This window comes from Doryrhamphus excisus, chromosome 3, assembly GCF_030265055.1.
Source record: "Doryrhamphus excisus isolate RoL2022-K1 chromosome 3, RoL_Dexc_1.0, whole genome shotgun sequence".
Taxonomy (NCBI): Eukaryota; Metazoa; Chordata; class Actinopteri; order Syngnathiformes; family Syngnathidae; genus Doryrhamphus; species Doryrhamphus excisus.
The window spans coordinates 26,230,180-26,243,228 of NC_080468.1; the positions used below are offsets into that span (position 1 = coordinate 26,230,180).

At 42.3% G+C, this 13,049-nt stretch overlaps 1 protein-coding gene across 4 annotated transcripts in view; it reads right to left on the minus strand.

Annotated features, from left to right (window-relative positions):
• The window catches only part of arap2 (ArfGAP with RhoGAP domain, ankyrin repeat and PH domain 2), a 131,583-nt gene that overhangs the window by 98,452 nt on the left and 20,082 nt on the right, over positions 1-13,049 (minus strand). For all 4 annotated transcript variants that reach the window (XR_009129175.1, XM_058069131.1, XM_058069128.1 and 1 more), the window contains exons 9-10: positions 10,088-10,305; positions 950-1,056 (exon numbers count right to left, since the gene is read on the minus strand). Coding sequence is in view for 3 of the 4 variants with exons in the window: in XM_058069131.1 (XP_057925114.1) it covers positions 950-1,056; positions 10,088-10,305 (325 nt within the window). In the remaining variant the exon portion in view is untranslated. The remainder of the gene's footprint in view (positions 1-949; positions 1,057-10,087; positions 10,306-13,049) is intronic.

Below are 13,049 nucleotides of genomic sequence, written 5' to 3' on the forward strand. Positions count from 1 at the left end.
TCCCCTCTTCCTAATTGTCATTCTCACCGCTAATAATAAAAGCCCACGATAGTATCTGTGGCAACAGCAAAACAATGGAAAAGCCAAAGTGAGTCTGCCCGGCCTAAAGTGATTAGATGAGTTTGTGGCTAATCCCCACCTTGAGCAGGTAGCACAAGACTGCTAGGGTGACCAATCGATGAGATCCACACACACACACACACAATAAAATAAGCCTTTCAGCATTCACCTCATCAAAACAATTCAGGAGCTCATTTTAATTCCGCCTTTTTTTTTTGTCTTGGTTCTGCACAAAATGGCAATTACGTTGGGGTTATTAACAAAAGCACCAACCGATGGGACCATTAAGAAGGCTGACACAAACAGATCGACTGGATGGACGAGAGACAAGTAGAGCAACGAGGGAGGGTCTTACATAAATCAAGTCAATCTACAAAAGGCGAGCACATAGCCTGACAAAAAAAAAAAAGGGAGAGAGAAATGTCGTAGACAAACAAACAAGAGCGTGCTTTGTGATGGTTGTATTCTAAATGGGCCATTACAGCTCAAACAAGCTGCGCGCTTATTGATTGTTGGGCCTTAGGGACTGCCGAGTCACCTCAAAGGTTCAGTAGATAACAGCGCATAGCTTCAAGCCGACACTTCATTAAAAAAAAAAAAAAACACTTGCTTTGTAGGTGGTGTGTAATGCATTTAGTTGCATTAAAGTGCTTTGACAATATTTTTATTTGCTCATTTGTTTTGAAAATATCACAATTACAATTGTAGTACTTTTGTCGTTCTATTTAATTTGCATCATGTCATTTATGATGAAATTTATCATTCATTTTGTGTTCAAATACTGCTTTATTAAATTGTTTTCGTTTTGATTTATAGTATTTCATTACATTTTTTTATGTTCTACTTTGACAGAGTAAACTCTTTGTACTGATCTTACACAAAAACCTACCAGAAGTTTTTGAAGGGCGTGTTGATTTCAAAGACCCGGCGGTCCACATCTCGAATATTGGCGGCCGTCAGCTCCACTTCACAAATAGCCAGGCCTGCTTCGTAGTCCTTGAGGGGCACAAAGAAATGTAGACTTAAAAGAAAAATGCCAAAGTGCTCATTAGGTTAAAAAAATAATTCTCAGAAAATGAATAGTTTAGATGAAGAGCTCATTTGTGGCATTAAAGAGAGAAAAGCAAAGTCATTTACCTTCATTACAAATGATTTGAAATGCTTTCAAGGAGGCAGGAAGGTGGCGGTAGTGCATATTTGGGGTTATTTATTCCTAGAAACACCTTGGAATCTCCCTGAATGAATAGTAGCATGGTAGCGGCAGCACTAATAGAATAAGCAAGATTAGTCTTCAGTCGACAGCATCACAGTATCTATCCTCCTTTTTGGCTCCAAATATAGAAGCCCCACCTAATGAGGGACGATCACCTGGTTGCCTCATTAAAGTCACAACTTGTTTTCCCACACGGGGTTTGAATGTCATTTGGTCTAATCCAAGCTAACAAACACAGAAGCAGACCTGCGTTTAGAACAGCGACATTGTCAGTCTACGTGGCCTTTTTTTATTTATTTTTTTTACAGAGTCCTGCTGAAAATAGTTTGTGACAGGCAATAACGTACACGTCTTTGGCTTTTTCTACTCCTTACCGTTGCCTGTGTATGTGTGTGTGTAGCTAATGTGTGTTGTACCGGCATGCAGCTGCATTGAAAGGTGCATTTGAGGACTCCAAACTTTTTGGACTTTAGAGGCCAATTTTAGAAAGGCCGGTGCTCCCTTGCAAGGCACAGAGGACATAGAGAGCACACACACACACACACACACACACGCGGGAAAATAGAAAAATTACATTTCAGGCAAACTTCCCTCCATCCCAAAGCTCACAAAGTCAAAAGACGAGCAAAGTAAATGAAAAGGAGGATGGGATAAAGTGAAAGAGAGTCTTGGTAAGCCTCACCCAAAGTGCTGAGAGGTCAGGCAAGATACTCACAAACAAGAAGTGGAGCAAACCCCTGCCCCCCCTTAAAAAAGCTAAATCCTGGGCTATGAAGCATATGTTTTTCCAAAACAAACAAAGAGAAGCAAATTACTCAAGTGTTCATTAGGTAACAGAGCAGCAAATGCGGCCGAATGAAATCTACGTATACACATTGTTGTTTGAATGCAACATACTAAAAGTGGTCCAGGACACTTGCCTGAACGGTTCAATCAACCATGCAACGCCTTGGCAACAGACTGAAACTCAGAGATAAACAAGAAACCAAAAAGTAACCAAGGTGTTGCAGATGATACTGATGTGCTAACTTAACCAGCCTGCGGAACCTCACTCCAGGTAGGCTCTGGTTTAGCCGTGACCCGAATGACGACAATCGATATAGTCAATAAATGGATAATAATAAACATCGACCAATCCAGGGCGTACCCCACCTCTCGCCCGAAATCAGCTGGGATAGGCTCCAGCATTCTCATGACCTTAGTGAGGATAAGTGACATAAAAAATATGAATGGACTTAGATATTGAACTTCTACTCAACTGCGAATCAAATGTGAATCATTCCAGCCCGACAGCTGACAACGAATGATACCAAAGGTGTTGTATGTGGAGGTGCTGAGTCTCATTCCCAAATCGTCACAGTCAGGTGCGAAGCGCTCCAGTAAACTCTGAAGGTCACAGCTTGGTGAGGACAGCAGGACCACGTCATACACAAAACAACAAAGAGGAGATGGCAGAGCAAACCAGACTCCAGCTCCGGTTTTACGAGGACAAGAACAGCGTGGCGCTACGGTGACCTTTGTGTCCCACATCCGGTCAATGTGCACTTTGCCTTGTGAGACTCTAATATGGGCATATCACCCCAGACAACATAGGACCGAGGGTTACTCATGCACTCAAACCCCTCTACCACATTGATTTTCAGAGAGACATGGACATAATCTGTGATTGGCTGGCGACCAGTCCAGGGTGTACCCCACCTCTCACCCAAAGTCAACTGGGATAGGCTCCAGCATACCCCCGTGAAAATGGAAGGGCTATCACATATTTAGTCCAACTAACACAGAAATTATAAAGCAACAATAACCACATTATATTGTCTGGATATAAGAGCCTGAGGCTCAGAACTAAACTTCAGCCCAGCAGTTTGACAACAAATGTGACCAAAAGCGATGAGGATGAGGACATAGTAATGTGCTACCTTTTCCACTCTGGGCATCGTCACTCCATTTGATTGGGCGTCTTAATTATCCACAGTTCAGCATATGTGGTAGAAAAATGTGTCACTAAGATCACTAAGTATTATGCAGAGCATCGTTAGCTTTAATTAGGCTGCTTCAGGGTAAAATTACATACTGTATATATACAGTGTCTTCCAGAAGTAGTGGAACAGTGAGATCAATTCCTTTATTTTTGCTGTAGACTGAAAACTAGAGATGCTGGATATTGGTTTATTTGCCAGTATCTGATACTATTGTCCATGAAGGTAGACATCCATAACCGCTGCTTTCATTGAGAGCTGAAGCTATTCTTCTCAGGCCAGTGAGATGAAGCTAGTAAGCTACTTCAGGGATAATAAAATAGTGCCTCCCGAGCTTTATAGGTCTTGTTGAGCTTGGTTACAAATTCACAACACAAAGGTGAAACGCCACACCTCAGATGTGGTAGCACTATGGGTAAAAAAAAAAAAAACAATATAAAAGCTGATATCTCATTTTAACAACAATATTAATCAGACATCCCAACTGAAAATATTTGGTTTGACTTCAGAAGACCAATATGCAACATTCAACATTCATTCATTCATTTTCTACCGCTTTTCCTCACGAGGGTCGCGGGGGTGCTGGAGCCTATCCCAGCTGTCTTTGGGCGAGAGGCGGGGTACACCCTGGACTGGTCGCTAGCCAATCACAGGGCACATATAGACAAACAACCATTCACACTCACATTCATACCTATGGACAATTAACATAGCATGTTTTTGGAATGTGGGAGGAAACCGGAGTACCCGGAGAAAACCCACGCATGCACACTGGGAGAACATGCAAACTCCACACAGAGATGGCCGAGGGTGGAATTGAGCCCCGGTCTCCTAGCTGTGAGGTCGACCGCCGCCAAGGGCAACATTTCAGCTTTTATTTCCAGATATCTGGATCTGATGCACAACTAGGAAGATTGAACCTTTTCTTTGAACGCACCCCATTTTTCATGAATTATAGCTCTGAATTTTTTTGTTGCCTCTGGAATTTGCCCAAAAGTACAGAGATGAGCGTAAAAACTGTATCACTCCATACATTTTTTGTATTTTAAAATTTTCTGTGAAGAGTGCATCGTTCATCGTGCTCGTGTTGCTGATGTGTTGTTTTAGACTCTTTCAGGACATTCTGATGTGCTAACCGTGCCAGACCGTGGAACCTCACTCCATTCGCCTTCCACCAATCCCTAGCATTGCTTTGTTATGGTCTGTAAGTTTGCTCGGTTGGATGCGCCTACTAACCGTCATCTCTCTGAGGCAGGCAATTAAAGCGCCTCCCGTCCGTGCCTCGCTACTCGTTACCTTGCTGACATGTGACCCTCCCCCCCACCTCCACCACCATCACCGATCTTGAATGGCATGGAGAAATGAAAAAAAAAAAAACACTGCAGGTAAAAATAACTCACCTAATTACCAGGCTGTTACACTAAAAGGAAATGGTAAAAAAAATGGCAGAAAAGTAGTTCCACCGTCACCATTTGCAGGGAAAAGCAGAGCCACCTTTGGGATAAGACTAAAGGTGTGTGACTGTGCATGAAGAGGCAAGCGATACACTTTGTAACCCTCCAGACTGTCTTTACCTTGGTGCTTCAATGACCTCAAACACAGCTCCATCACAGAGCTTATGACCCGTGAGGAATGAGTCTGGGGCGGCGGAGGTGGAAGGAGGGAGGAGGAGGAGCCGGGAAGCTGATGTTTCCAATAGCTCATTCATCATGTTAGATTAAATACTCCACTCCGCTGAGCTCGAACTGGTTAACGCTCTACTTCCCTCGTCCTGCTCTTGCTCTTCATCTCGCACACATTCCTCCTTCTCCCCCTCCATCTTTTTGTTTCGGTCTCATCCTCCCCGCTGCTGGATTCACCACCAGCTGAAACAATACTATTAATTTGGATTCTCTCCTGCCGCTGGAAAAATCTGCTGACGTGGCGGGGGAAAACCCAAAGTCAAACAAAGATGTTTGTTCACACTAACAAAGAAAATAATGAAAGGCAAACAACACAACAGCGGGTGATGTGAAATGAGGCGAAAGAGAGAGATGGATGGAAGTCCCGTCGCTGGCATCCTCAAATGTACACACAAGTAGACCTGGACCGAGGGAGTGGCGCTTTGAACATTTTCAATTTCGCTCACCTATCCTATTCACGCTCTATACATCTGACTTCCAGCACCAGTTTGAGCTCTGCCACCTGCTGAAATACTAACATGACATCACAATTGTTGGGTGCATAAGGGATGGACAGAGCGTCATTGATGGAGGACTTGAACACCTTCAAGGCCATACTGTCTCCATCGTGGGTTCAGAGGTGAAGGTGGTCAGGACCTAGAAGTACCTGGGACTGCAGCTGAATGACAAGTTGGACTGATTTCACAACATGGACACTGTCCACAGGAAAGAACAGGGTCCTTTCTACTGTGTGAGGACGCTGAGGTCCTTCAACATCTGTCTGTTGTGGCCAGCGTTCTCTTTCATGCTGTGGTTTGTGAGGAAGCCTGACTCTGTTGCGCACAGAGCTGGATCCTCTGAGGACTGCGGCAGAAAAAAAACAACAACAAACTCCTGTCCATTCAGGAAAATGGCCTTCACCGTGTGCACAACACATTCATCAGGCAGAGGAGAGTGTTCCGCACCAGGCTGCTGCCTCTGATCTGCTCCACCAGCAGACACAGAAACTCCTTTGTTCCAACGGCCATACAGCTCTACAACACTTCATGGTCACAGTCACAGACACCTTAAATACCACCCAGCATCTTTTGTACCAACTATTGTACCACGCACCACCAATGGCATGTTTTTTTGTTTCCTTCGGCTTTTTCCTGATTACGGAGTTGCCACAGCGAATGTTTTTGATCCGCATTCGGATTTTTGGCTTGAACTCTTCCTGACGAATACCGGTGATGCTTACTAGTGTTACTATTCGAACCTGAGCCGTCTACACCAAAGTCCAGAACGCTAATGGCATGTGCACCCATATTTTACTAGAATCTTAATATATGGACCCTTAAATATTGATATATTTATACTAGGGCTGTCAAGAATAAGATAAGATAAGATAAGATATGCCTTTATTCGTCCCACAGTGGGGAAATTTGCAAAAATAGCACATTAACAGCAGGAACTGCATTTTTCACTCATTGTGTTAACATTCATTCATTCATTCATTTTCTACCGCTTTTCCTCACGAGGGTCGCGGGGGAGCTGGATAGCATAATTAACGCATGTGCACCATGTCAAGCCATACCTCTGGTGTCATTCCAGCACCATACACATATACACATTTACATATGCTGTAGTATTTGTACCACCAGCTCACAAAATACGTCTTTAGTCCTCGTCAGAATGACACGGGCACGAAATGCATTCAAGGACACACTGAAAATCACAATAATGTCTTAATTATGCGCATTTGTGTGGTGTAAATATACAGAAAAAAAATAAGTGGCTATTCTTATCATTCACTTATGTATCTCTTACTGCAGAAGTACAATTACTTGGTGTCTTGGAACTTGAATCTTCATGGCATAACACGGTTTTAAAGTGTGATACAACTGTTGCAATAGTAATAAAAGAGATGAGTGTGAGGTAAACTTTTCGCTACGACAAACAATACAATGACAAACTAAAATGCACGCAACTGAACTAAATAGAAGGAGAACACAAATGGCAACAAGTGCGAGTGAAAAAGGAAAAAGCAAAGCAAGCGGGACACAACCAAGGACAACCAGGAAGCGCTACCAAAATAAAACAGGAACTACGGCATAAAAGCGGAAACTGTCACACAGGCTAACTCAAGGATCGTGATATTAGCTTGAGTAATTTTTTTTGTTCATTTGAAGCTGTTGGAGCTGTTAATGCATACAAAAATATGTCATTTTTGTCATGTATCTTTTTGTCATGTCAAATTTGTAGTGCAAAATGGTTATTAATCATGATTAATTAAGTGGAAAAATGTGATTCATTTGATATTTAATACGTGTAAGCATCAGACAGCCCGAATTCATACATGTTCTACATTAGTTTTACAAATGTCTTTTGATAATTACATGATTATTGTTCTGTCTAGTATATGCTACTGAATGTGTGATTTATTGTGGATCTTTCCTTCCTTTCTTCTCCAGCATCCGTCTAGCAATATAGTCAGAATGCCTCCATCTCATATGGCCAAATCATCTCAGTCTGACCTCTCTGACCTTGACTCCCACACGTTTAACTTGTTCCTCGGATCTGTTCTTTTCTAATCCCGTCCATCCTCATCACTCCAACAAAAATCAAAGCATCTTCAGCTCTGCCACCTCCAGCTCTGCAGCCTCCCGTCTGCTAGTCATAGCCGCCGTCACCAGATGATACATCAGAGCTGGTCTCGCTAACGTCCTATAAATCTTTCCCTTCACTTTTGCTGATGCTCATTTTTCACAAAGGACTCCTGACACTTCTCCACCCACTGCCTTGAACTAGGGGTGTCCAAAATCCATTTTATTTGCCCGCAGCACAGTGCACAAGTAAAATTAAACCAAAAAAAATAAGAGAGCAAACGGTCATAATGTAAAGAGAAAAGGCTGAAATGTTGATACTAATAGCTAATAATAACAACACAAAGTTGCACAAAATCTGCCCTGTTCTTAAAACCCTTCCCTCGTAGATGCCAACTGATTGGACTGCACTCGGCACCAGTAACAACCTTAATTTGAGCAGAGGATCATCTTGATGGACAACCAATTGGATGCTCCGGCTCAGAGGTGCTCAAGCACTTGACTTTTTGTGTTCCATAACCCTCAGAGTCTTTTAAGATCACATAAAATAAGCGGTAACAGCCTTACCCGTTTTAACGATACGCCATGATGGTTGTTGTCGTTTCATAAGTAAGAAGCTGCTGACACACGTTGCACTTGACTTTTTTGGGGTCATCTTTAACCTTTTCAAAATACTTCCACACTTTAGATCAGGGGTCTCAAAATCAATTTACTTGGGGGCCACTGGAGCTAGGGTCTGGGTGAGACTGGGCCACATCAGGTTTTCCAAAAAAAAACGCATTTATTAAAAACAGAAAAATATACAAACTTTTTCAGTGCTTTGGTTCCGATTTTCTACAATAAAAGCTCTGATAAAACATTCCACTGTTCTCAAATATCTTACTTTTTATTTCTCTGCAGAAAATAAGATGAAAAATAAACAAATCAAGAATAAAGAAAATCAATCAATCAGTAATAAATAAATATAATAATAATAATAAAACGGCAAATAATAAAAACTTAAGAAACCACATATAGTTGGTGGGTAGACAAATTATTTTTTTCAGATTAAAATTAACAAAGCATTATTAGAGCCCTGTAGACATGACAAAACACGACTATAGTCACATTTATTCTCTTTTTATTTACAACATATTGCGCAACTGCAGGGTCTTGAGACACATGCTAACTCGCAAACTAGAGATCTAGCGACCTAAACGGTAGCCTCCAAGTTATTTCCTTTAAACTTAAAAAAGCCAAAAACTTACCACTTCCACACGGATAGGGAGGATAACTATTAACAGTTATTTAACCTTTAACATGAACATTAATCAAACGTAATTTTTTTTTCTGGGTACATGATACCATACAGCATCCATATCTTGCGCGGGCCGCACTAACATTAAACTTTCATGTCAAGGCGGGGGCCTCAAACTAGTGTCCCGCGGGCCAAATCGCGTGTTTGAGACCCCTGATTTAGATCATTTGCCACCAAGCCCAACTGCCTTCCCATTAGCTATCCTCTTTAAGGCTGCTGTAACTCAGCCATACTGATAGAACTAGAACTTCTATCTAGTCACAACTTCTCTCTGTTTTTTTATATTCATCACTCCTTCCAAGTATTCTTTCCATTTTGCCCCGAAGCCATCCTCCCGTGTCAGCACATTCCCATCTCTGGGCTTGAACACCCTAACTTGCCTCCTTATCATCTTTCCTCTGTCTGTATGGCACACTTTCTTCCTGCCTGTTTCTCTGATTACTTTTGCTGTGTTTGCCAATCATCTGGCAGATCATCATCGCCGCCAAGAGCCTGTCTGAAATGATTCCTGATGTCCTTGCAGGATCTCTCGTTCTTCAACTTCCACCATTCGGTTCCTCTGTTCTCTCCTTTCTTGCACAAGAGTCATTCCACAGACTATCACTGGAAATACAATGTATCAACTCATCTAACAAGCTCCAGAAATTCTTGTCTTCAAACTCACAACCAACTTGAGGGACGTTACCACAGACAGTGTTTATCACTACTTCTCTAATTTCAATCTTCATCACCATCGCTCGGTCTGACACTCTTGTGATCGCCATAACACTGTTTACATTATTCAGAATCATAACTACCCCTTTTCTCTGACCATCCCCCCCCCACCACTCCATAGTAAAATGGTTTTACTTCTTCTAGCCTTGGTGCCTCTCCAGCTGGTCTCGTGGAGACACAGTAGATCATTTTTTCTTGTCTCCATCGTGTCAGCTAGCTCCTTACCCTTTCCTTTCATTGTGCCGAAGTCAGTGTTGGTATCACCAATACCGCATGGTCATAATAATAAGAGCATACCTGCCCTGTCAACCTGTGCTCTTGTTGGGATCTTAATGAGCCCTGTCACTAATAAGCATTGATTGGCTGCACTGCTGCTTAATGAAGTTGCAACAGGTCCTGGCGTCCTTGTATTTTAGGTCATATGCCAGCATTTTCATTCACATCCACGTCTTTCTTTTTGCTTTCCATATTCATGACTATATGTCTCTCTATTGCTGTCTCATCTCTTTCAAACAGACACTCATTGTCATCCTGCAGAGAGGAAGTCCCCAAAGGTGCAGAGAAAAATAAAGAAGTACCTGTTCTGTTTTGCACAGCCTGACTTTGCTCCCCACCAGGGACACCAGAACTCTGCCTTTGTAGGCGCGCACCTCCAGCATACCGCGCTTGTTTGTGGAGGAACGGCTGCGGCGCAGGCTGTGGCGCCACTTCTGGGAGCCGGCAGCGGCGGTGGGGGGGGCGGGGTGGTGGTGGTGCGCTGCCGTCTGAAGAGTATCCATCCACTCGTGGCGCTCCCCTGTCGACACGCGGGAATGGAGAAAACGCATTTAAAACAAAGAAAAGATTAAACCGGGAGTCATCGTTTTTGCAAGGGCTGCCGCATACAAAGGATTCCAATATGAAAGAGGAGTAATTGGACAGGATGAGCCACAACTGGTTTGAATTCACTTTGCCCCTGGAAAAATAACATCCTTCAAAGCGGCAAAGAGAAAGCAATAGCAGCTTAGCTCACTATTAAAAAGCCTCTGGCAAAATTGAGCAGATCACCCACAACAGTTCATTAAAACATCATCAAGCCAGTCAGTGAATACAGCTCAACATTCTCGACTATTTTGTCATTTCAATAATTATTCCAGAACTATTACATTTCTAGCATTGCTTATTTTTACTACTTATTTATTATAACTGTATTTGTTATCACTTGTAGTTTTCTGTATGAACTGGAATACAACTACAAAAACACCAAGAGTTTTTTTAGTAATGTAGTAATGTCGTAAACTAGCGCGAGAACATGGCGGCACACTAGTATTGCTCCAAGAGTGTGTCCGACAACAGTGCACCTTGCTGAGACAGGTTCCAGGTTCCAACACAAGCTCATTCAACAAGACAATCCGGTCTTCGGCAATGACCGCACAACTTTTCTGGTATTTCATGTCCCGACATAAAAACACGGGGCTTCTAAATTCAGTGGGAGTGGCTTAAAAATTGGTACGTTCTATCGTCTGACAAATTACGGTACATATAAATGACGAATAACACCACAAGGACACCATCTTCCTGTTTTTCCATGAGCTATTTCTTGAATTCAATTATCTATTTTAATTGAATTTTCTATCAAAATCCTGACACTTAAAACTTCCTTTGGCTCAATTTTGGGTTACGGTATTGAACAGAGAAACAATATTTCATTTATTCATTCATTCATTTTCTACCGCTTATCCTCAACAATACTTATTTCAGGAAACTACATATGACAACAAGAAGACGGTAGTGGTCGATCTCGCTGCCAGATTGTGTCTTTGGGGTCGGTCACGTCTTCAATAACTGTGTTTTGTGTTAACATTTTTGGCTTTCTGGAACTAATTAATTTGATTAACATGATTTGTGATGGGGATAATTCTATTACCGTCCGTTTCGGTTAGACTCAGACCTTCTGGAATGAATTAATGATGCTAACCAAGGTTCCACTGTATGCATAAATAGGAGTGGCTCTGTTAAGTGTGACCTCAATTTTGCAATACCTGTATGATATTCTGGCAGGTAGGATTACATCTTGCATTGTCACCTTTTCTTCTTGGATTTTCTACTGTGTATTGTGACCATGAAATGGAATAAAACAGGAAAAAACTGGGCTTTCTCCGGGTACTCCAGTTTCCTCCCACATTCCAAAAACGTGCTAGGTTAATTGGCGGCTCTAAATTGTCCATAGGTATGAATGTGAGTGGGAATGGTTTTGTGCCCTGCCATTGGCTGGCCACCAGTCCAGGGTGTACCCCGCCTCTCGCCCAAAGTCAGCTGGGATAGGCTCCAGCATACCCCCGCAACCCTGGATGGATCCTTGCAAATTTTTGTAGTAGCTATAGCCTTAGTTTTGCAATATTGTGACTTTTCCTCATTAATGTCATGTCATTCATATAATACTGTATCTTTGTTTTCTTGCAAAAGTACAACGTTATATTTTCCTCATTATACCAACTTCATTCAAATAATTTTGAATGAATAAAATTCATATTTATTGAAATGGTTATACTTTCATTTACGTGACTTTTTATTACAACACGTGTATTATTTTTAATTATTCACTAGCCCTGCAACAGTGACAGAATATACACAGACAAAGCACTTATGCAACGCTGCCAAAGTACATCAAATGGACCTGAAAGAAGACATGACAAGACATCCTTAACCACACTGGCCGAAACTCCAAGCCAGTCTTCATCAGACCATTTAATATTTCATGTTAAGGGGTGTGTGTGTGTGTGGTGGGGAGGGGAGAGGGGGTGTGCTTTTAATCCCCAAAAGGAAGAGAAGTCCCTGTAATGTGACTGTAGAAACAGATTTATACAGTCACAACAGGAGTTTTTACACAAGTAAACACACACCCCGCGGGTCCATGCCAGACGGCGCCCGCTGTGGCAACTGTTTAACACAACACAGGGAATGGGAAAATCAAATATGATGTGAAAGGCAAGAAAAATGTCTCATCTCATCGGCTTTTGTCTTGGAAAGAAGTCGATGTAATTGTGACGTGATGACAGGTTTGATTATGCTCCAGTGATATTTTAGGGAGTGTATTTTTGGACATCATTCCCAAATTTGGAACAAGGGGCACGAGGGACACATCCCACTCTGAGGAGGAGGGTGGGCACCCAAAAGGTGCGCACGAATCCACTTCGGCGATGTCCACACAAACACTGATATTTTTCACAAAACTATATGACATCACTTTACGTTTTATATTAATTTAACATATAATTTGGGGATTTACAACAGCAATTGACCGGATAAGTGCCAAATATGAACTGGTCGATTGCAATCAAGGTGTTGGCGACCCCTGGTCTGAAACCTACTGACAGATGTCACTTGACTGAGCTTGATAAATCTAGACAATGTATAAATATCTTTTATCGGTGACCTGCCAGCATGCCCCCAGCTGAGTGACAGGCTGGCCTCTCAAAGAGGTGTCAATCATTTCACAGAGCTGACATTGTCTCACGGTGACCTTAATTAGCTTCCCGACAACCCGAGGGCAGACGTGAG